The sequence below is a fragment of the Hemiscyllium ocellatum genome, chromosome 15 (genome assembly GCF_020745735.1).
Source record: "Hemiscyllium ocellatum isolate sHemOce1 chromosome 15, sHemOce1.pat.X.cur, whole genome shotgun sequence".
Lineage (NCBI taxonomy): Eukaryota > Metazoa > Chordata > Chondrichthyes > Orectolobiformes > Hemiscylliidae > Hemiscyllium > Hemiscyllium ocellatum.
In genome coordinates, this window is record NC_083415.1 from 6,693,897 (window position 1) to 6,718,866 (window position 24,970).

Genomic DNA, 24,970 nt, shown 5'->3' on the forward strand with positions numbered 1-24,970 from the left:
GTACTTCAGCATCGCCAGTGCTGACAACATCTTCGTAAATCTCCTCTATACCTGCACACCCAGTCTGTAATGTCGTGATAGTCATAGTAAAGTTCAATAACTGGGTCAGGACCAAAACCACCACTGTGCAGTTAGTATGCAAAAGGTGTGGATAACTGTGGATGGTGACAAAACAGGCCAGTACAGAAGGCTTTACAGACACAGAACAGTACGGTAGGGTAGTCAGTCAACATTATTGCATAAACCTATGCTGGCTTTGTCCAAATCATTAATATTTTGTGAATGTTAGGTAATCATGTCTTTTAGAATAGACACTAATATTTTCCCCACTCCTGATGTTAGGCTAACTGGTCTGCAAGTCTTTGCTTATTCGCTCACTCCCTCAGAAATAGCTGGATTCCATTTGCCACCTTTAAATGGTAGGAACTGCTCCAGAGTTTATAGAATTTTGGAAGATAACCACCAAATAGATTCAACATTTACAGAGCCACTTCCATTCTGGGATGTAGATGATCAGGCCTGGTCAGATTGTCAGCCTCTGACCCCATGAATTTCCCCAGCACTATTTTCTTACCGATACGGATTTATTTCAATTTCACCCATTAGACCTTTGGTCCCCTGAGGTTTCTGTATTATGTGTCCATATTTATGAAGACACAACAAAGTATGTGTTCAATTCTTCTGCCAGTTCTTTGTTCCCCATTATAATTTCCCAGTTTGTGAGGGACTTACATTTGTCTTTACCAGCTCTTTCTCTTCAAAAGATTTTACGGTCAGTTTTTATGTTTCCCGCAGTTTTACTCTCATGTTCTATTTTTCTCTCTCTATCAAACTCTGTGTTGAATTCTAAAATACTCCTAAACCTCAAGTTTGCTGCTTTTCTTGCAATTTTAAATCTCCCCTCCTTGGATCTAATTTCTTTTATGAGACATGGTTGAACCACTTTTCCTCTTTTATTTTCATGCCAAACAAGTGTGAATATTTGTTGTCATTGATGCACATCTTCTTTAAATATTAGCTTGTTGCCTATCTAATGTCAACCCATCCAGCAACATTTCGGAATCTATCCTTGCTAATTCAGGACTCATACCCTCAAAAGTTCCCCTTATTTAGACTCAGAGGCCTAGTTTCAAATTTGACTTCTCCACTCTCCATCTTAATATAGAATCCTGTCAAATTATGTTTACTCTTCCCAAAGGGACTCCCCCCACAACAATATTGCATGATGCCCAGTCCAGAAAAACCTGTTCTCTGGTTGGTTCCTCAATGTATATTGGTCTAAAAAGCCATATATACACATTCCAGGAAAACCTCCTCCACAACATAATTTCTAGTTTGATTTATCCAATCTATAATATTGGATTACATGATTACCGTAATAAGAATGCATGCATCTCTAATTTATTGTTTAATGTCTTCTCTTACATCTCCATTACTGTTTGGAGGCTGTAAAGAACCCTCAAAAACATTTTCTGCCCTTTTTTTAAATGATTATTTATATCCATTACAGATTCCAACCTCACTAATATAGTACAATGGTATCCTTTACTAACAATGCTACACCACCTCCTTTCCCTTTTTGTTTATCCTTACTAAATTTTGAATACCCTTGAATGTTCAGCTTCCATCCTTGGTCACCTTGCAGCCATGTCTCCTTAATCTCAACTAAATCATAACCGTGGATGACTATCTGCTTTCTCTCCCATTATTTTTTCTACATTCGATACTTACTTCTTACCTTTCTGTCTTTTGTTTCTATCCTTATTTCCTCCTCCTCCTGTTTCTCCACTCAGATTCTCATCCCCCTGTCACTCTAGTTTAAACCCTCCCCGATTACATTAGTAATTCCCTTGGCCTCGATTTATATCCCTTTACTCCATGTTACTCCCTTGCAGATTCCACTGCCTCTCCAAATCCTCACATAATCTTCCAAAAACTTCAATACTTGTGCCGTGCACTCAACGCAGATTTTCTGTGATGTCACTTCTGCTTGCAGAACTGACTGCAGGGCACCGTTCCCAGTCAGAGTCACGAGCTTGTTTGGTGAGTTTTCTGTCAGGGATGTAGACAATGTGTCCTGACCTATGCAACTGGGTGACTGTAATAGTGTCTCAATGTGGGGGATGTTGGTCTGACAGCAGTACAGTCCCAGTTATTTTGACAGCAGACCAGTGAAAAGGTCTCTTCATTGTGATTACCCAGCAGAGGGGAGTCAGCTATCAGTGGAACATTCTTGCCTCTGTGTTTGAAAGTCACAGGTTCAAAAACTTGGGCAGGTAACTTAAGTTGACACTCCAGTGCATTGCTGATGGAGTGCTGCTTTGTCAGAGCTACTGCTTTGTAAATGACACATTAGTTAAGGCCGGTCAGCCAGCACAAGTGGATTCACGAGTTTGACTAGCAGGGAGTTCTCCCCACTTTGTTGGCCAATGTTTACCCATCAATTAACATCCCAAAAGCAAATTATCTGCTTATTCTCATGTTCCTGTCAGTAGACCTTGCTGTCTGATGTCCTATGACTGATTCACTTCAGAAATGTGCCTCATTGACTTCACTGTGTTTTGGGAGTTTGCTGTTTGAGTTAAGGGTTGAGTGACCACTGCATAGTCCTTGTGAAGACTAAAGTCCTACCTTCACATTGAGAATACCTTCCATCATGTTGTGTGGCACTATTCCAGTGCCAAATGGGACAGACTTCAAACAGATCTAACAACTGAGGACTGGGCATCCATGAAACACTGTGGGCCAACAACAAGAGCAGCATTGTACACTAGCACACTCTGCAATCTCTTGACCCAGCATATTCCCCACTCAACCATGACCATCAAGCCAGGAGATCAATCCTGATTCAATGGAGAGTGCAGGAGGGCAGCACCAGTCATATCTAAAAATGAGGTGCCAGACAGGACCATTTGTGTGCCAAACAGCAAAAGCAGCAAGTGATAGATAGAGCTCAGCAATCACACAACCAGTGGATCAGGTCTAAGCTCTGCAGTGCTGTCATATACAATTGTGAATGCTGGTGGACAATTAAACAACTCACTGCAAGAAGAGGAAGCTCCACAAATATCCCCATCCTCAATGATGGGGGAGCGCAACACATCAGTGCAAAAGGCTGAAACTTTTGCAATAGTCTTCCAGTTAGAACTGCCAAGTAGAAGATATTCTCCCTCAAACAAACAATGTATCCAATAAGGGATCAGGCTATATTGGATCTGGTGATGTGGAAGGAGGCAGGTTTAATATCTGATGTCAGAGTAAATAACCCCCTTGGAAATAGTGACATAGCATAGTTAAATTTGATATTCAGTGGGAGAGGCAGGAACTTGGATTGGAAATGAGCTTAAAAACAAGTAATTACAAAGGAATGAGGGCAGAGCCAGCTGGGGTGGACTGAGAAAGGAGACTAACAGCAAAGATAGTTGAGGAACAATGGCAGATGGTTAAGAAAATAGTTCATGACCCATAACAAAGATATATCCCAGTGAGGAAGAAACCAGGTAAGTTAAGGAGAGCATCAAATTGAAAGAAAAAGAAACTATAAAAGGTAGCAATGATAAGTGGGAAACCAGAGGTTTAGGATTGTTTTAAAAACCAACAAAATGTGACTAAAATATAATAAAAAAGGGAGGAGATAAATTTTGAATGTAAACTTGTAAGCAATATCAAAATGAACTGCAAGAGCTACTTCAAAATATATGAAAACAAGAGGCTACAGTGAACATAGGCCCCTTCGAGAATGAGGCGGGTGAAATAATAATGGGGGAAACGAAATAAATGACAGGGGAGTTGAATAAATGCTTTGCATCAGTCAAGGTCACTAATAGCATTCCAAAATTAGTAAATAATCAGGGAACAAAAGGACGAGAGGAAATAAATGCAACAACCAACACGAGAGCAGAAGTACTGGGGAACGTAATCTGCTCAACAACAGTAATCCCCCTAGACTCTCCGAGATACATCTGAGGATTTTAAAGGAAGTAGCTATGGAGATAGTGGATGCACGGATAATAATCTTGCAGGAATCTTTAGATTCTGAAAAAGTCCCAGAGGATTGGAAAACTGCTAGTGTAGCACCCTTATTCTTAAATGGAAGGATCCAATTACCTGTTTGTTGTAAGCTAGTGAGCTTAACATCCATTCCTGGGAAAATGTTAGTCTGTTTGAAAGGATGTAATAAAACAGCATTTACAAATACATACTGTTGACTCCTACACCAAACCCAGTGTAACTCCTGACATCTATACCAGGTCCAATTTAACTCTAGTCTCTGACACCAGGACCAGTTTAACCAGTGACTCTGCCATCAAGTCTACTTAATTGCTTGACTCCTTCACTAAGCCCAGGTTAACTTCTCACTATGACACTAGACCCTATTTAATTCCTGACTCAGACACCAGGCCCAGTTTATCTCCTCATTCTTACATCCATCCCTGATTAACCCCTTTGCTCCTAAACCAGGCCCAGTTTAACTCCTAAATCTGACACCAGATCAATTTAATTCCTGACTCCTACATCAGTTCCAGTTTAACAGCTCGACTCTGACATCAGGCCCCATTTAACTCCCAACTCCCACATCTATCCCTGTTTAACCCCGGACTCATGCACCAGGCCAAGTTTGATCCCTCATGCTGATGTCAGGCCTAGTTTAACTCCTGACTCCCTCACTAGGCCCAATTTAGCTCGTGACTCAATCACAAGTCCAGTTTGCCTGCTGACTCCTACCCCAGGCCCAGTTGGATTCCTGACCTATAGTGAATCTGGTACATCGTACTGGGATGTTACTGCTGATTGACCAATACACATTGGCACTGCTGGAATCTGGAAACGGCTTGACCTATTTGAGCTGCTGTCCGCCCTTCCTAGTCTCTAGTAACTTGAAAATACTTTGATGAAAATTGCGCCATTTTTTCTCCATAGCATTAACTTTCTAACTTTTAACTTACTTGTTAATTCTGAACTTTTCATCAGAGTCACATACTTGGGACAGTTTTAGAATTTCCAGCCACAATCTTTAACAGTTTTATGAAGCTGTTTTATACCAGAGTCCATATTTTGGAAAAGGTCTTAAAATTCTCCAAAAATTAGGATTTAGGATGCTTTAACTTCAAACTACTCCATGGTCCCCCCTGTCCCTTAGCTCAGAGATATGTCTATACTCTAATCCTAGTCTCAGTTGTGTCCCTCATTTTACTTGCTCCATTACTGTTGGCCTCTCCTTCGCGCTAAAGTTCTGGAATTTCCACCTAAGTCTCTTCCCCTCTCCAACTCATCCCCTTCTTCAAGATGCTGTTTAAAAACTACCTCCCTAACAGCCAAAATCTGGATCAATACCCCATAATAATCATCATTCTGGCTTTAGTGTTACATTTTGTCTGATTGCTGAGAAATAAGATGGGGACACATTATATAGCACACTATATTAAAAGGTGCTATATAAATGCCTGTTGTTGTAAATGCTGCTTCTCTAGGCTTCCTCTTTTGCACGGTCAAAGCCCACTATTGCAGCCATCCAGTGACTGAATGCAGCATTTTACATAGTGCAAAATGATAACATCATTACTAACAAATAAAAGCGATTTTATTTCAAAGGAAGTTCTTTTCACTTGAGTCACAGGAAGGATTTTAAAATCCAGCTGCCAAATGAACACAGTACAAGTGCTGTAAGACTGTGTTGCTGTTGTTTTCAAATTCATAGGAGAAAGTGAGGACTGCAGTTGCTGGAGATCAGAGTCGAGAGTGTGGTGCTGGAAGAGCGCAGCAGGTCAGGCAGCATCCGGGGAGCAGGAGAATCGATGTTTTGGACGTAAGCCCTTCTTCAGGAATGCCTGAAACGTCGATTCTCTTGCTCCTTGGATGCTGCCTGACCTGCTGCACTTTTCCAGCTACACATTTTTCAGCTCTAATTCATGGGAGAGGCTAAGTTGCATTCATATAAACCCAGTCTGGGAGTGGCTCCACTGTATGTCCCACTTACAGTTCATAGATTTATCAAAGAATCCCTACAGTGTGGACACAGGCCATTCGGACTATCAAGTCCACACTGCCCCTCTGAAGAGCATCCCACCCAGACCCATCCTCTACCCTATCCTTGTAACCCTGCATTTTCCATGGCTACCCTATATCTCCCTGGACACTACGGGCAATTTAGCATGGCCAATCCATCGAACCTGCACATCTTTCAACTGTGAGAGGAAACTAGAGCACCCGGAGGAAACGCACACAGACACAGGGAGAATGTGCAAATTCCACAGAGTTGCCAGAGGCTATGAGCCAGCAGTGCTAACCACTGAGCCACCATGCCACCCTAACTGCTCAAACCTAAGATGGCTTTGCCAATGTTTAAAGACCTGGAAATGTTCAACACATTGACTTAGAGTCGGGTTTGTTCAGTCAGTCTGACAGTAAAAGAGCAAGAAGAGACTGTTCAGCCTTTCAAAGCCTGTCCACTATTCAACAAAATCATAGTTGCTTTATAATCCTAAACCACCCACCTGACTTCTTATTGCTCAATTCCTGGGCTAACTAAAGCGTATCAATCTCAGGTTTACAATTATGAATAGAGCATGCACCCACTGCACTTTGTGGGAGAGAGGTCCATATTAGTTTTCCTCCTTCTTTGAAGAAATGCCCTAAGTTCTCTTCTGAATGTCCTGGTGATAGGAGGTAAATTCCTTTCAAAGTTCTAACAAAACTTCAACCAGATCACCCCTCAAGCTTCTATATTTCAGAGTTTACAAACTGAGTTGTGCCTCCTAATCTAATCCTTGAAGTTTTCGTGACATTGGGAGGCAATGGTCTGGCCTATATGTGACTCTAGACCAACAGCACTGCGTTTGCCTCTTAACAATCCCCTGAATTGGACAAGGAAACCATTTGGCTTTCACACAATTAGGGATGAGTAACAAATATTACAACAACACCCATATTCCAGGAACAAATTAAACAAGAACTCGGGAGAATTTTGTACTGCTATCCTTTGTGTCAGGGGTCCTCCAGATGTTGTAGCAGAATTGGCTCCCTTTTATATGATATATTGCATAATATAAAAAACACAGAAAAAGGCCATCAGCCCAAACAATGAATAGTGGCCACTACACTCTGCGAAAATTTGATTTTGACCAGCAAAGTTCACTCTCAGCTGTGAAACTCAGTTTCCTAGAAGCTCCGAAATAGTTTCAACTTTTTTTAAGCTGTCACCTAAAATATTTAAAGATCTTGTGTAATTAAGATGTGGAGGTGACGGCGCTGGACTTCACCTGACAAAGGAGCAGTGCTCCAAAAGCTTGTAATTTTAAATAAACCTGTCGGACTATAAGCCATAAGGTGAATTCTGACCATGTGTAAGTAAATGAATGGGATGTGCCCAAATGAGAAGTGTTGGCGATGGCCACTACCTTTTAATGATTGACAGGAATCCATCGCTATCCGCTGACATTTCTGGTTTCTCACCAATGGTAAAATGCTCAGAACTCCCGTATTTTGGTTAAAACGCCTATGTTGTTAAATTTCCATGCGGCTTGGAGGACTTCGAATGAAGCTGAGTTGAAATCCATCTGCCGCTGTTTTGTCAGCTGTCTCAACCCATCCAGCTATCAATATCTCTTTCTGCTTCCTGTCTGCACCACTTACACAGTCACCAATCTTTGTGACATCAGCTCAACAAGAAACACTGCTGTCTGTTGCATTATCGCAGTCATTAATAAATAAGACAAAAGAAAGTCATCCAAGTTATATTATGCTTTTGCAACCTCTGGATATTCACAGCCAATTAAATGCTTTTTAAGGCATAATTGTTGTTGCAATGTGGTCAGGTGGTATGCACACAGCAAGATCCCACAAACAGCAGTGTGACAGATAGAGTGTATCCAAGATAGAGAGCGATCCAATTTTTCTGGAGGGTGGAACGAAGGGATCCAGTGATGCGAGCACATTGCTCATAAACCATTCCTCTATTCACTTGCTGGCCCCGGCACCCACACATTCACAGCTGGAATCCACACACGCCAATGATCACAGTCCACGCAAAGTGTAGCTGACCATCCAAATAAAGGTCGTGCACCAGACATGTTTGTCCCAGGCTGGGAATGACCATGAGCTGAGAGTCCTAAGCACTGACGTCCGTCTTGCACACATCACAGGAAGGAAGGTTCCCACGTTTCAATAAAAGAACCTTGTCAACGGAACACAAAGGAAGTCTTTGTACTTCAGTGTGAACAGCGAGCAGCGACAGACCAGACAGAGCTCACTCAGGGTGCATACTGATCCATTCTCTCCTCCATTCACAATGGGGTTTTAGTTTAATTAACACAACCACTGCTATCAGTCAGAAACTGCATTGAAATCTGTGGTTGATGATGGATCTACTGGATTAGGTTCCCCCTTAAGTTCCTGTCATCCTGCTGGGTTACATTCACTCTCTGCTGCTCATTGTTAAAGAAATTGTTGGCTAAACAGTTTTCCCACTCAGTGGAGGAAGATCTGGGCCATCATAAACTGCACTCTGATATTTTCCAAGTGACTGCTTGCTACAAGTGAACAGTTTAACTCAGATAGGGAGACTCCTGTCCCCAAACTAAACATTCTCCCCTCCTCCAAGCTCAGTACTGTTGATATAAGGAACATTTCTTCTGCATATTTGTTCATATTTGTGGGCGGCACGGTGGCACAGTGGTTAGCACTGCTGCCTCACAAGCGCCAGAGACCCGGGTTCAATTCCTGCCTCAGGCGACTGACTGTGTGGAGTTTGCACGTTCTCCCCGTGTCTGCGTGGGTTTCCTCCGGGTGCTCCGGTTTCCTCCCACAGTCCAAACATGAGCAGGTCAGATGAATTGACCATGCTAAATTGCCTGTAGTGTTAGGTAAAGGGGTAAATGTAGGGGTATGGGTGGGTTGCGCTTCGGCGGGTCGGTGTGGACTTGCTGGGCTGAAGGGCCAGTTTCCACACTAAGTAATCTAATCTAATCTAATTGCAAGGAAAAGTCCAGTGTTGAATGGTTTACTTCAGTTGTAGTTGCAATGAATCAAATTAATAACAGTTAGAAAGGCAACTTCATATGCACAGCAAGGTCAAAGGTCACAAAATAGCAGCTAGGCCATTCCTTCAATGTTTAGATCAAGCCAAGTGACCAGACTCTGGTGTAGGATCTACATCGATTTTAATCTGTGCTGAAACACAGCTGGTCCTGTTTACACTTTGCTGTTTTGCTTCAAAGGAGTCCCAATCCTAGTGCTTGATCCCTGGATCCCTGATCCCTTCACTATTTAAGACCTCATCTTTGTCTCTCTTAAATACATTCAATGACCTGGCCTCCACAGCTCCTGTGGCAATGAGTTCCACAGATTCATCACCCTCTGGCTGAAGAAATTACTCCTCACCTCCATTTAAAAGGGTCATCTTTCACTCAGAGGTTGTGTCCTCAGGTCCTGGTATCTCCTACTACATCTTTCCACATTCACTCTATCCATGCTGCTCTGTATTCTATAGGTTTCAATCAGATTCTCCCTCATTCTTCAAAATTCTAATAAGCACAGGCTCAGAGTCTTCAACCACTACTCATGTGACCAGCCCTTCGTCCCCAAGATCATTCTTGTAAACCTGCCCTAGACACCCTCCAAAACCAGCATATCCTTCCTTAGATATGGGATATATTAACCTTAAGAGAATCCTGAACTAGGATTTCCAAATCCCTTTGTGCTTCAGATTTCCAAAGCCTTTCCCCATTTAGAAAATAGTCTCCACCTCTATTCTTCCTCCCAAAATGCATAACCTCACACTTTCCCACACTGTATTCCATCTGCCACTTCTTTGCCCACATTCCTAGCCTGTCCAAGTCCTTCTGCAGCCTCACACTTCCTCAACACAGTCTGTCCCTCCACCTATTTTGGTGTGGTCTGCAAACTTAGGAACAACGCATAACAATGTATTCGGATCATTAACGTATAACCTAAATAGTTGTGGTCGCAACATGACCCTTGTATTACTCCACCAGTCACTAGCTGGCATCCTGAAAGAGACCCCTTTATCCCCACTCTTAGCCATCTGCCATCAGCCAATCCTCTACCCATGCCAGTACCTTGCCCCTAACACCCTGGACTCTTCTCTTATTTAGCAGACTCCTGTGTGGCATCTTGTCAAAGGCCTTCTGGAAATCGATCACAACCTCTGGCTCTCCTTTGTCTAACTTGCTCATTACTCCCTCAAAAGAATTCTAACAGATTTGTCAGTGATGACCTCCCCTTGACAAACCACGCTGACTCAGCCCTACTTTACCATGCACTTCCAAGTACTCTGCAATCTTGTCCTTAGTAAAAGGACTCTGAAATCTTACTGTGACCGAGGTCAGGCTAACTGTCCTATAGTTTCACGTCTTCTGGCTCCTGCCTTCTTAACAGGGTTATTATGATAGCTATCCTACAGATCTCTGGGACCCTCCCTGACTCTAGTGATTCCTGAAAGATCACCAATGCCTCTACAATCTCTGCAGCTAATCCTTCAGAATCCTGGGATGCAGTCCATCTGGCCTAGGTGATTTATCCACCTTTAGACTTTTCACCTTCCCCAGCATCATCATTTTCTTCATGATGGTCAACGTGTTTCGTTTTCTAGTCTGGAAGGAGCCGACGTAAACGTGGTCAGTGTCACACACATTGGCAATGCCATCCTCACTCTGCTCTGAGGCTGCAGGTCTGAGTCCACAAGGTGGCAGAGTTTGGTGGGAACCTCCTTCCCGAAGTGGGGGCAAAGTACCTGCTGCTCCTGGCAGAGCTGGATAAAACAGAAACAACCTGTGGGAAATTCTGAGTGAGGAGTCCTCGGGATGAGAGTCCTCCCCCCTCCCACTCCTCCTCCTCCTCCAGCAGTGTGTCCCTCTGTGCTGCATCTGCATCATCTCCCTGCAGCTCAAGGGGGCTGTGACATGTAATGCCCACAACTGGGAGAATGTGGTCTGAGCAGACCCTTGGAGCTAGAACCAGGGCCATCTCGACGTGCAGAGCCGCATCCGGTCAATGCCAACTACCGTAAACAACTCTGCTCACCTCCAACTACACCTATGGACAGATCCAATGGGAAGTAATCAGCAGCTGACCTTGGAATGGTTATGACCCCTCTAGCAGGTCCTTCATGTCACTGAAGGTACACTTAACTCCGTGTGTTGGAGAAAGGGCCTTACTTGCCAGAGGGAGTTTGAAAATAGCAGCACTGGTGTAACTCAGTGTTAGACATTGCAGAGACTGAGAGCACAGTCAATCAGATCTGCATGCTTTCAGTCCATTGTCTAATGTCCGCTTTCACACCCTGGCCAAGGTAGGATTTTGGCCAGTGCTAATGGTGTGCCCCTGCAGCATGAAATAAAGTAACACCTTTTGTCTCAGAGCTACGAACATTATGAATCTAAATTTAGCTGATGACAGCGTTTTCTGAAGCGCATCTGACCTTCCGAAAATATATCATCTTTGCTAAATCATGTCAGCTTCTTGAATCATGCTAACCCTCATTAAACATGTCAGCATCTTTAAACATCACAGCTCCTCCTAAAAGCATCAGAATTGCTTTAATTTCTCCCGGTCTGATTTGAGTGTTTGAACCAAACTGCAAAATGCTGCATGGAGTAATTTGTCAGCAATTCAGAATGGTCTGTATCAGGCATATTGACAACCCCCAGTTACAGGGTCAGTGGCATTAACGGAGGCTCAGCAGGCAGGAAGACCCCCTTCATCACTAAACAAAACTGCTTACTGAGCATCGTCTCAGTGTGCAGATTACACCACAGTATTAATGAGCGCCCCTATCTCTCAAAGCTGCAGACTGATCTAACTCCATTTCAGTTCCAGCAGCTTTAATGATCAACTTCTGTTCCTGGGTTTTTAACACAGCCAATCATTCTTGAAGCAGCCAACCTAATCCAATTGACTACTGTCACCGTATAACCCTGACCTTAGCCCATGTCACAGTAAATTATTACCACATGTTCAGATAAATCCTGTGCAAGGTCACTCCCTCCTACAATGTGGACCTGTCAGTACACATATCTTCACCAGACTGTTGTCCATACCTAGTGTAACCCAAGTAAACCACTATTCCCATCCAGGCTATTCACTACAACACTGTCCATACCCAGTGTAATCACTGTAGTGCTGTCCGTGCCCACTGACCTCGCCACAGTGCTGTCCGTGCTCACTGACCTCGCCACAGCGCTGTCCGTGCCCACTGACCTCGCCACAGCGCTGTCCGTGCCCACTGACCTCGCCACAGCGCTGTCCGTGCCCACTGACCTCGCCACAGCGCTGTCCGTGCTCACTGACCTCACTATAGTGCTGTCCATGTCCAGTGACCTCACTATCACACTGTCCGTACCCAGTGACCTCACCACAATGCTGCCTATTCCCAGTGACCTCACTATAGCACTGTCCGTACCCAGTGTCATCACTACAGCACTGTCCGTTCATGGTGTAACCATTATAAAACTGCCCATAGCCACGTAATTATGATAGCACTGTACTTACTCAGAGTATTCACTATAGCACCGTCTGTACCAAGGGTGACTACTGGAGTTTTGTTGACAGTGATGCCAACAGTGCAGCACTGTTACTAACCAGTATATTACCGGAGCACTGACTTTATCCAATGTAATACCGAGAGCACGTCTCTAACAAGTGTAATAACTGAAGCATTGTCTGTACACTTCTCAAGCACCCTCTGAACTTTGTGTTTCATTAAGAGCGCCCTCATTCTCCTAAACTGGAATAAATAAATGCATCACCTCTTTAGCCATTCTTGATTCGTCAACCCCTTTGTGCAAAGGATCAGTTTAGCAAATCACTTTTGAATTGCCTCTGTTGTGAACAGATTTTTTTTTTAAACACAGGACTAAAATGGTATACCGCAGTCCAGATATAGCCCCTCAGTAACATACTGTACTGTTTGAAGTACTTACAGTCATACAGTATGGGAACAGACCCTTTGGTCCAACTCATCCATGCAGGACTTACCTATTTTTAAATGCCAACACCTTATCTATGAAGGCCAGATTTTCATTTACCTTCTTAACTAGTTGCCATACCTGCATACCAACTTTTTGTCTTTCATGCACAACAACACAAAAATCCCTCTGTGCTGGAATTTATTTGAATCTCTCTCCATCTAAATAATAGCCTGCCTTTTGATTCTTCCTACCAAACTGCACGAGTTCACACTTTTCTGCATTAAACTCCATTTGGCAAGTTTTTGCCCACTCACTTAATTGAGCTATCATCCCCTTGCAGACTCTTCCTGTCCTCATTACAACATGCCCTGTCACCTAGCTTTGTATCATCAACAAATCTGGATGCATTACACTCTGCCCCTCCTCCAAATCATCAGTAGATATAACTGGGGCCCTAGGACTGACCTTTGTGGCACTTCACTTCGTCCCAGTCTAGAAAAGACCCATTAACTCCAACCCTCTTTCTTCTGTGCACTCACCAATCTTTAATCCATGTTAATACATTGCCCCAAATATGGCCAGCTCCTATCATAGAGATGTACAACATGGAAACAGACCCTTCGGTCCAACCTGTCCACGCTGACCAGATATCCCAACCCAATCTAGTCTGGCCCATATCCCTCCAAACCCTTCCTATTCATATACCCATCCAAATGCCTTTTAAATGTTGCAATTGTACCAGCCTCCACCACATCCTCTGGCAGCTCATTCCATACATGTACCACCCTCTGTGTGAAAACGTTACCCCTTAGGTTTCTTTTATGTCTTTACCCTCTCACTCTAAACCTATGCCCTCTAGTTCTGGACTCCCTGACCCCAGAGAAAAGAACCTTGTCTATTTACCCCTCATAATTTTGTAAACCTCTATAAGGTCACACCTCAGCCTCCGACGCTCCAGGGAAAACAGCCCCAGCCTGTTCAGCCTCTCCCTATAGCTCAGATCCTCCAACCCTGGCAACATCCTTGTAAATCTTTTCTGAACCCTCATAAGTTTCACAACATCCTTCCGATAAGAAGGAGACCAGAATTGCTCGCAATATTCCAACAGTGGCCTAACCAATGTCCTGTACAGCCGCAACATAACATCCCAACTCCTGTACTCAACATTCTGACCAATAAAGGAAAGCATACCAAATGCCTTCTTCACTATCCTATCTACCTGCGACTCCACTTTCAAGGAGCTATGAGCCTGCACTCCAAGGTCTCTTTGTTCAGCAACACTCCCTAGGACCTTACCATTAAGTGTATAAGTCCTGCTAAGATTTGCTTTCCCAAAATGCAGCTCCTCGCATTTATCAGAATTAAACTCCACCTGCCACTTCTCAGCCCATTGGCCCACCTGGTCCAGATCCTGTTGTAATCTGAGGTAACCCTCCTCACTGTCCACTACACCTCCAATTTTGGTGTCATCTGCAAACTTACTAACTATACCTCTTATGCTCGCATCCAAATCATTTATGTAAATGACAAAAAGTAGAGGGCCCAGCACTGATCCTTGTGGCACTCCACTGGTCACAGGCCTCCAGTCTGAAAAACAACCTTCCACCACCCTCTGTCTGCTACCTTTGAACCAGTTCTGTATCCAAATGGCTAGTTCTCCCTGTATTCCATGGATTCTAACCTTGCTAATCAGTCTCCCATGGGGAACCTTGTCGAACGCCTTACTGAAGTCCATATAGATCACATCTACTGCTCTGCCTTCATCAGTCCTCTTTGAGTTTTTGAAGAAGTAACAATCAAGTTTGTGAGACATGATTTCCCACGCACAAAGCCATGTTGACTATCCCGAATCAGTCCTTGCCTTTCCAAATACATGTAATCCTGTCCCTCAGGATTCCCTCCAACAACTTGCCCACCACCGAGGTCAGGCTCACTGGTCTATAGTTCCCTGGCTTGTCCTTACCACCCTTACATGTGCAATAATGCTTTATGTAACAGCTTGTCAAATATCTTCTGAAAATCCAATGCACCATGTCTACAAATTCCCTTTCTTCAACTGCATGTTGCCAGGGTTGGAGGATTCGAGCTACAGGTAGAGGCTGAATAGGCTGGGGCTGTTTTCCCTGGAGCATCAGAGGCTGAGGGGTGACTTTATGGAGATTTATAAAATTATGAGGATCACAGATAGGGTAAGTATACAAGGTCTTTTCCCTGGGTTGGGGAAGTCCAGAACTAGAGGGTATAGGTTTATGGTGAGAAGGGAAAGATTTAAAAGGGGCCTAACAGACAACCTTTTCACACAGAGGGTGGTACGTGTATGGAATGAGCAGCCAGAGGAAGTGGTGGAAGCCAGGACAATGATAACATTTAAAACACATCTGGATAGGTATATGAATAGGAAGGATTTAGAGGGACATGGGCCAAGTGCTGGCTAATGGGACTAGATTTATTTAGGATATCTGGTTGGCATGGATGAGTTGGACTGAAGGGTCTCTTTCCATGCTGTATATCTCTATGACTCCAATTTCACTTATTAAATCCTCCAGAAGTTATCGCTAACTTATCAAAAATGGTTTCCCTTTCAACAGACCAGGCTGACTCTGACTGTGTTACACTTCACTAAATGTCATGCGATTTCTTTCTTAATAACAGACTCCAAGATTTTCCCAGTGACAGGTAGTAGAGTAGCTGACCTAATTTCCTGCTTTCTGTCTCCCTCCCCCCTCGAATGGGAGAGCCGCTTTAGTGGTTTTCCAATCTGCTGGCAACCTCCTAGAATCCAGTGAGGGCTGGAAAATTTCAACCATGGCCTTCACTAACTATTCACTGCATTCACACTAGCATTCATTATCCTCACGAGCTAAGAACTTTGACCAAAACCTTAACTCTGATTTCTGTTCACAGATACTGCCAGACCTGCTGAGCTTTTCCAGCAACTTCTGTTTTGTTTCATCACTGTAATAGTTCCTGTACCCAGTGTCCTCACTGTAACTCTGCACATGTCTGATAATAATAACTACAGCACTGTCTGTACCCAGCATCTCTCATTACAGCACTGTCTGTACCCAGTATCTCACTACGGCACTGTCTGTACCCAGTATAATCACTGTAACACTGTCAGTACCCAGTGTCTCACTACAGCACCGTCTGTCCCCAGTTTGATCACTGTAACACTGTCCATGCCCAGTGTCTCTCACTACAGCACTGTCTGTACCCAGTATAATCGCTGAAACACTGTCTGTACCCAGTGTCTCACGACACCACTGTCCTTACCCAGTGTCTCACTTCAGCTCTGTCTGTACCCAGTATCTCACTATAGGACTGTCTGTACCCAATATCATCACTACAGCACTGTCTGTACCCAGTATAATCACTGTAACACTGTCTGTGCTGAAAATGTGTTGCTGGAAAAGCGCAGCAGGTCAGGCAGCATCCAAGGAGCAGGAGAATCGACGTTTCGGGCATGAGCCCTTCTTCAGGAATGAGGAAAGTGGGTCCAGCAGGCTAGGATAAAAGGTAGGGAGGAGGGACTTGGGGGAGGGGCGTTGGAAATGCGATAGGTGGAAGGAGGTCAAGGTGAGGGTGATAGGCCAGAATGGGGATGGGGGCGGAGAGGTCAGGAAGAAGATTGCAGGTTAGGAAGGTGGTGCTGAGTTCGAGGTTGGGGGGGGGGGGGGGGGAGGGGAAATTAGGACTCTGGAGAAATCTGAGTTCATCCCCTGTGGTTGGAGGGTTCCTAGGCGGAAGATGAGGCGCTCTTCCTCCAGCCGTGGTGTTGCTATGGTCTGGCGATGGAGGAGTCCAAGGACCTGCATATCTTTGGTGGAGTGGGAGGGGGAGTTGAAGTGTTGAGCCACAGGGTGGTTGGGTTGGTTGGTCCGGGTGTCCCAGAGGTGTTCTCTGAAACGTTCCGCAAGTAGGCGGCCTGTCTCCCCAATAGAGAGGAGGCCACATCGGGTGCAGCGGATGCAGTAAATGATGTGTGTGGAGGTGCAGGTGAATTTGTGGTGGATATGGAAGGATCCCTTGAAATGCAAAACTTGCGCCCACACCTCCCCCCTTACTTCCCTCCAAGGCCCCGGAACGTTTCAGAGAACACCTCTGGGACACCTGGACCAACCAACCCAACCACCCCGTGGCTCAACACTTCAACTCCCCCTCCCACTCCACCAAGGACATGCAGGTCCTTGGACTCCTCCATCGCCAGATCATAGCCACACCACGGCTGGAGGAAGAGCGCCTCATCTTCCGCCTAGGAACCCTCCAACCACAAGGAATGAACTCAGATTTCTCCAGTTTCCTCATTTCCCCTCCCCCCACCTTGTCTCAGTCAAATCCCTCGAACTCAGCACCGCCCTCCTAACCTGCAATCTTCTTCCTGACCTCTCCGCCCCCACCCCACTCTGGCTTATCATCCTCACCTTGACCTCCTTCCACCTATCGCATTTCCAATGCCCCTCCCCCAAGTCCCTCCTCCCTACCTTTTATCTTAGCCTGCTGGACACACTTTCCTCATTCCTGAAGAAGGGCTCATGCCCGAAACATCGATTCTCCTGCTCCTTGGATGCTGCCTGACCTGCTGCGCTTTTCCAGCAACACATTTTCAGCTCTGATCTCCAGCATTTGCAGTCCTCACTTTTTCCTAGTAACACTGTCTGTACCCAGTATAATCACTACAGCAGTGTCTGTACCCAGTATATTCACTGTAACCCTGTCGTACCTAGTGTCTCACTACAGCACTGTCTATACCCAGCATAATCACTGTAACCCTGTCTGTACCCAGTGTCTCACTACAGCTCTGTCAGTACCCAGCATAATCACTGTAACCCTGTCTGTACCCAGTGTTTTATTACTGCACTGTCTGTACCCAGCATAATCACTGTAATCCTGTATGTACCCAGTGTCTTAGTACTGCACTGTCCTTATCTTGTGAAATAATTGGAGCTCTATCCTGACCCAGTGTGAAGATCACAGCACTGTCATAAACAGCACATAATAACCATTTCTTGTTTAGCTGAACTTGCATGAATGAGGGAAGTTGTGAAGTTTGGCTGATGGATTCTGACAGTGCGTTTCAGTGATACAATGTCTGTCTGAACGCACCGCCGGTTCTAATCCTCTGCAAGTCGCAAGATGATGGCTGACTCTGTCAAACACCTACACACTGCCTCAGCTCTAAAATGCACCCGGAGCTGGGTTGCAAGTGGTTCATCATCAGCCTCGGTCCTGAGCTTTCATTCCAGCCATCTCTCCACATTCCTGTCCACCGAGTCAGCCTCTCTCTCTCTCTCTCTCTCTCTGCATTCGGAGGTGGTGCACACTTACCCGGGGTCCTCTTGCTGGCTGGTCCCTGACCTGACATCTCCAAAGAGGATGGGTGCACTGCTGATTCCACCGGGGCAGGTCAGCAGGTGCTGACTGACATCTCCTGGGCCAGGCGGCTGTGGGGCTGAGCAGACGTCCGGAGGTTAGCACTGCGCTGCTCCGCTGACTGACATCCAGTGGGAAAGACCAGGGCCATGAGCCTGGAACATCACTGCAGCTGATGGAGCAGCAACTACCTCAGCCCTGCTGCAGGGGGGCGGCGGGAGGATGCTGACTATCACACAGCACCAACAACAAGCATTAACAAACACTCCGCATCCAGCAGGGACTCGGCACGCAGAGCCAACTAGAAACTCACTTTGCTGGGCGTGCCTAGGGTCAGATTCAAGGGTTAAAGCTTTCCTCATTGTCTGCATTCCCCCCTCCCTCCCTCTGCGGTTGGTGTGCGCGAACTGAGACTAACAGCCTGTTCTTTAAATCACTTCAGTCTACCAGCCCACCCCCAGAGCTCCTGGTAACTCTAGAGTGCCCATAAAAAACACAGGAGAATGTAATCTTTGAGCTACAATCACATCTTACACAATGCCCTTGTTATTTATTGTTCAGCCAGTCTTTGCTAACAACCTCCTTATCAAGGTGAGGAATATCAATGCAGGGAGGATTGGAAACTTCCCCCAACACCTCCACCAAACACTCCCAGGTAGTGTCTGCGCTCAATAGGATTTTCTGCACCGGGTCTCGCCGCTCTCCTGTTGCTAACACACCCCTTCTCCGGTTATACTGACAGCCAGTGACCTCCTGGTAAGGCAGTGAGTGGATTAATGCTAAAAGGAGAAAGTGAGGACTGCAGATGCTGGAGATCAGAGCTGAAAAATGTGTCGCTGGAAAAGCGCAGCAGGTCAGGCAGCATCGGAGGAGCAGGAGAGTCGACGTTTGGGGCATGAGCCCTTCATCAGGAATGAGTCTACTACTGTTGCAGGCAGACAGTAGTAAAGAAACTACCTCTGACATCTGTCCTATATCTATCACCTTTCAATTTAAAGCTATGTTCCCTCATGCTAGTCCTCACCATCCGAGGAAAAAGGGTCTCACTGTCCACCCTATCTAACCCTCTGATTACCTTATATGTCTCAATTAAGTCACCTCTCAACCTTCTCCTCTCCAATGAAAACAGCCTCAAGTCCCTCAGCCTTTCCTCATAAGACCTTCGCTTCCTTTCCCTTCCACCATGCTGCCTCCTCATTAAGATGTTGGGACTCACACCTTAACACAGCTTGATGGACAAATTGGTACCATTTTATACAAGTGATCGCAAATTTCTCCCTGACATTAAAGTCATTGCTGTTTTGCTTCATTGTCCTCTCTAGGGTCACTCAGTATTTATAAGTTGAAGAATAGCAGAGTGGACTCGATGGGCCGAATGGCCTTACTTCCACTCCTATGTCTTATGGTCCATGTCTTATAATAAGAACTTGGTGAAAGGAAATGCTTTTTAACTATCTGTACAAGGTCCAACACTGCAGAGTTGATCTTACAGAGATTTGGCCTAAATACAGGTGCACCCACAGACCAATTAGGAAGCTGAAAGAGCTGTCAAAGCAATGTCATTGTTAATGGTCAAAATTTCTGCTTGGGATTTAACTTTACTGAATTGTTCAGTCATGAAATTCACCTGCAGAGTTATTAGGCAGAAGGTTGAAAGTAGAACTTCTGTTATGCCAACAAACCCTCAGACCAAATGTAACATTTCAAAACCATGAGAGTATGTGAGACATCAAGAATGAGAGTAAGAGGAAACAAAAGAATTGGTCTAATTCCAAGCAAAGAGCAAAGCTGTGATCAGCTGCTGTACCAGACCAGAGCGTTTGGATGAGAGATGGAAAATCAGAAGGTACAGTCCTCAAAAAATCAAAACTGCCTTGATTTATATCATTCATACTTCAATAGCAACATTCAGAAGGAACAGAAAAGTATTGATTTTACTTGAAGCAGTGAGAAAAGCTGAGTATGACAACTATAGCTTAGGGATAATGAGAACAGAGTTGTATCAATTTCCTCACAGAATGATACTTGGGTTAGAGAAATACATCATCCTTATTTAGCAATAATGCAAATTAAAGAGCAGGCATCCTATGAAAGCTCCACACCAGACTTAGCATCTGATATCCAGCCTTTGGGTGTATGGTGGGATTTGGGGAAGATTCTGAGATGGAGAAATTAAAGAAATTGTTGGATATATGTTAATATAAAAGCTGAAAGAAACTTGGGGCCGGAGAGGGAGGGAAATGGGAATATATGTGTTAGTAATACCTCTGGGTTTTTTAGATTAGATTACAGTATGGAAACAGGCCGTTCAGTCCAACAAGTCCACATCAACCCACCGAAGTGCAACCCACCCAGACCCATTCCCCTACATTTACCCCTTCACCTAACACTAGGGGCAATTTAATGTTAACAGTCACATGCTATCAAAACTCTGAGAAAAAGTGATGGAGTAATTGTATTAAAATCATTATTCTGTTTACGAATATATGAATAAAAAAGTTTATTGGAAATTCTGAGAGTCAGACGACAGTCATTCTCAGGTAAAGTTAAAAATCATACAACACCAAGTTATAGCCCAACAAGTACAGGCTTTCGGAGTGCTTCTCCTTCAGGTAGCTAGTGGGGCAGGATCATAGGATACAGAATTCATAATAAAAGATCTAAGTGTCATACAACTGATGCCATGTATTGAACAAACCTGCTGTTAAGTCTGAGCTGAGGTGTCACTTTTTTTTAAAACCTTAAGTTATCTCTGGAATGTGACTTGAAAGAAGTTCTGGGAATTACATATTAATGAATCAAAACCTGCAGCCCCATTCTAAGTTATTAAAGACTTAACAGCAATCTAGATTTGTTCAATACATCACATCAGTTGTATGACACTTTGATCTTTTACTATAAATTCTGTGTCCTATGATCCTGTCCCACTAACTCCCTGATGAAGGAGCAGCGCTCCGAAAGCTAATGATTCCAAATAAAGCTGTTGGACTATAACCTGGTGTTGTGTAATTTTTAACTTTGTCCACCCCAGTCCAACATTGGCACTTCCACATCATTCTTCGGTAAAGCACAGACTCAGAGTTAGGACAATACAGTCTTAAGAATGGAGACTGTATAGGGCACATGGATGATAGTAAAATGTAGGGTAGGCAAGTTAGTTTGATGTTAGAGTACAATAAAAGGCCGAAGGGCCTGTACTGTGCTGTACTCATCTATGTTCTAACATAAACCCAACAGTTAAACCTCATAATAGCCAGAAACCTTGAGGACTAATCAGCTAAGGGTTGTATCTGTGGTGTTAGCTCAATCCAAGACATCAACTATTAGAATGTTAAATATACACTGTCAATTTTCAACTTCAATCATCTGATAGTTAAAGCCAAGTGTAAACAGGTATAAAAAAAAGACTTAAAATTGTTTTCAGAATCACTTGACTACAGTTTGAAGTAAATCCAGGAAATTAATGTTAAAACAATTGAAACTGAAACCACCATTTTATCTGACAGTGTTGAAATGAGGCAACTGAGACATTGTCACAAAATTTATGTCTCCTGCTTCAATTCAAGCTTGTAAACAAATATTGTACATCAAATGTCACATGCTGTTGGAAAGACAATGGAGCCAGACTTGTGAATATATAAACAAACCATATTTCAACAGCTGTTTTTGAGGAGCAGAGCAAAGAGAAGGAAAAATAAATTTGTAGCATCAAGATCTAAAAGTTTCTCTCACTCTCTATCTTTGTCATGTTCTCTCTGTTTCCCTTTTCATCTTAGAAGACAGTGTTAGTTGAAAAATCAAATTAGGGAAATGACAATTCATGGAAACTTAATACATTTACAAACTTTGCACTATTGATGAACGCTTGTCACAATTAATTAACTATAGCCTCAGGTTAAATGTCTACCACAGCAAGGTTTATAAAGACTTTAAAACTGTATTGTATTTATTCCTTTTGTCAGTACCAGACACCCTTTAAAACTGACTACCTATATTTGTGTGTGTGTTTGATGTTGCATTTTTTCTTGGATTAGTAAGTAACAAAATTCCATTGGCTTTTTACTTATGATTGGTACTATGTTTCAATTATAGCTACCATGCTATAAAGAAATGTAAATATTTATTGTGACTGACAGAGAGGGTGTTGAAAAGAGGAGTTGATTCACTCCTTTTCACCAAAGCAACACCATTCCGGCAATAGTATTGAAGACTTGTGCTCCAGAACGTGTGGCTCCTCTAGTCAAGCTGTTCCAGCATAGTTACAACACTGGCATCTACCTGACAAATGTAGAAAATTTCCCAGATTGTCCTGTACATGAAAAGCAGGACAATCCAATCCAGCCAATTACACCCCATCAGTCTATACTTGATCATCAGAAAATTGATGGAAAGGGTTATTAATAGTGCAGAAAATCCTTGGATGCTGCCTGACCTGCTGTGCTTTAACCAGCAACACATTTTCAGCTCTGATCTCCAGCATCTGCAGACCTCACTTTTTACTTATTAATAGTGCGATCAAGCCGCATTTTGTGTGAATTTCTGGGGGATGCCTGAATGTATTCAAAATTCCCAGGGTATTATACAAAACTAGCCAGTTGGAAAAGTCTAGTTGTTCCATCAAGCTTGTCCCACACTTAGAAAGGGTGTAACATCAGGACTCCCTCCCTCCCTCTCTTCCCCTTTCTGTCCCTCTGGGATGACAGGACTGTCATATGAGGAGAGATTCTGCTCCCGCCTCTGCAATTGGGTCCTTGACTTCCTGACACACAGACCACAATCAGTAAGGATAGTCAACAACACCACCTCCACAATATTTCTCAACACCCCTGCCCATAAGGCTGTGAACTCATCCCCTACTATACCTATAACTCACAACTGTGTGGCCAAATTCTGCTATAGAGGTTTACAAAATAACGAGGGGAATAGATAAGATGAAGACCAAAGGTCTTTTGCCTAGAATAGGGAGTTCAAAACTAGAGGACATAATTTTAAGGTGTACCGAGAAAGATTTTAAAGGGATTTTTGACACAGAGTGGTTCATGTGTGGAATGAACTGCCAGAAGAAGTGATAGATGCAGGTACAGTTACAACATTGGAAAGACATTTGGACATGTACAGGGATAAGAAAAGTTTAGAGGGATATGGGCCAAATGGGGAAACATGGTCAGTACAGACAAGTTGAACCAAAGAGCCTGTTTCCATGCAGTGTGACTATGACTCCATGTTGTCTCTGCAACTATCTCTTTAGGAGGAGCAGATTTATGTAAAAGAAAATTGAAGACCAACAACAACAACTTTTGCATCTGCAGTCCTCACTTTCTCCTAACAACAACTTAAAGTCTCTTTAATCTTCTAAAATGCCCTGAAGTGTTTCACATGAAGATTTTCAAACAGAATTTGACACTGAGACACAGAAGGGGAGACAGATGGGATAGTTATTAAGGAACGTTGTGTCAGAAAAGTGGGAGGTAAAGGGAAGGAAGAGGGTAGAGGGAATAGGAAGAAAAGAAAGTAGAGGAAGAAGAGAGTTAATGAGGGAATTGCAGAGATTATGGCCCAGATGCTGGCATCTGGAATGGAAACCCAGGGTATGAATTGATGGAGCACAGATATCTCAGAGGATGGTGGCTGGTGGAGGTTGCTAAGACAGTGGAAACCAGATCAGGAGATCATTTAATCTCATGTAATCTATAAAGATTTGGTATGATGTGATCACTGCTGCAGTCAGGAATGTGAATCAGTGCTAACTGAACCTTCAACACAATGCTCCAGGAGAAAGTGAGGACTGCAGATGCTGGAGATCAGAGCTGAAAATGTGTTGCTGGAAAAGCGCAGTAGGTCAGGTAGCATCCAAGGAACAGGAGATTCGACGTTTCGGGCATAAGCCCTTCTTCAGGAATCAGATTCCTGAAGAAGGGCTTACGCCCGAAACGTCGAATCTCCTGCTCATTGGATGCTGCCTGACCTGCTGCGCTTTTCCAGCAACACATTTTCAGCTTCAACGCAATGCTGTCAGTATTATGTGTAAAGACCACTTTTGGACTGTAGACTTAAAAATTAGAAAAGATACTGATTTAAACTGAGGGACAGTGAAAGATTAATTTTGAACTGTATTTAGAAGGTGGCCTTATTTAAGCAATGGGAAGGAGGTTTAGACACCTCAGCTCTACAGGGGTGTGTCTGGGTATAGTTTTCCCAGTGACAAAGACTTTTGATTGGTGCTACAGTCAAGACCAGTTGTGTGTGTGTGTTCAGGAGTACTCAGCATAGTGGCAGTGTCCTGACTGGTTCCTGGGTGAGTGGCTACAGCTTTGTGTTTGGACAATACAGCAGAAACCTCCAGCTTCTGACTGAGAAAACATCGTTCTCTTGCTCCTTTGTGTGAGTGGAGAAGTAAAACATTGATTCAGCTAGGTCCTATCTCTCTGCGTCTCTGCAAATTCCCTTCTTGAAAAGGAAAAGTGAAAATCCACCTTCAGAGAGAGAGGTCATAGAATCATAGAGTCATAGAGATGTACAGCATGGAAACAGACCCTTCGGTCCAACCTGTCCACGCTGACCAGATATCCCAACCCAATCTAGTCTGGCCCATATCCCTCCAAACCCTTCCTATTCATATACCCATCCAAATGCCTCTTAAATGTTGCAATTGTACCAGTCTCCATCACTTCTTC

General features: G+C 44.0%; 1 protein-coding gene across 1 annotated transcript in view; it reads right to left on the bottom strand.

Moving 5' to 3' along the window:
• LOC132822689 (dysbindin-like) overlaps positions 1–18,466 on the bottom strand; it is a 42,740-nt gene extending 24,274 nt beyond the window's left edge. Inside the window, exon 1 of the mRNA XM_060835942.1 lies at positions 18,252–18,466. Coding sequence (XP_060691925.1) covers positions 18,252–18,288 — 37 coding nt within the window. The 5' untranslated portion in view covers positions 18,289–18,466. The remainder of the gene's footprint in view (positions 1–18,251) is intronic.
• Between the last annotated feature and the right edge of the window lie 6,504 nt (positions 18,467–24,970).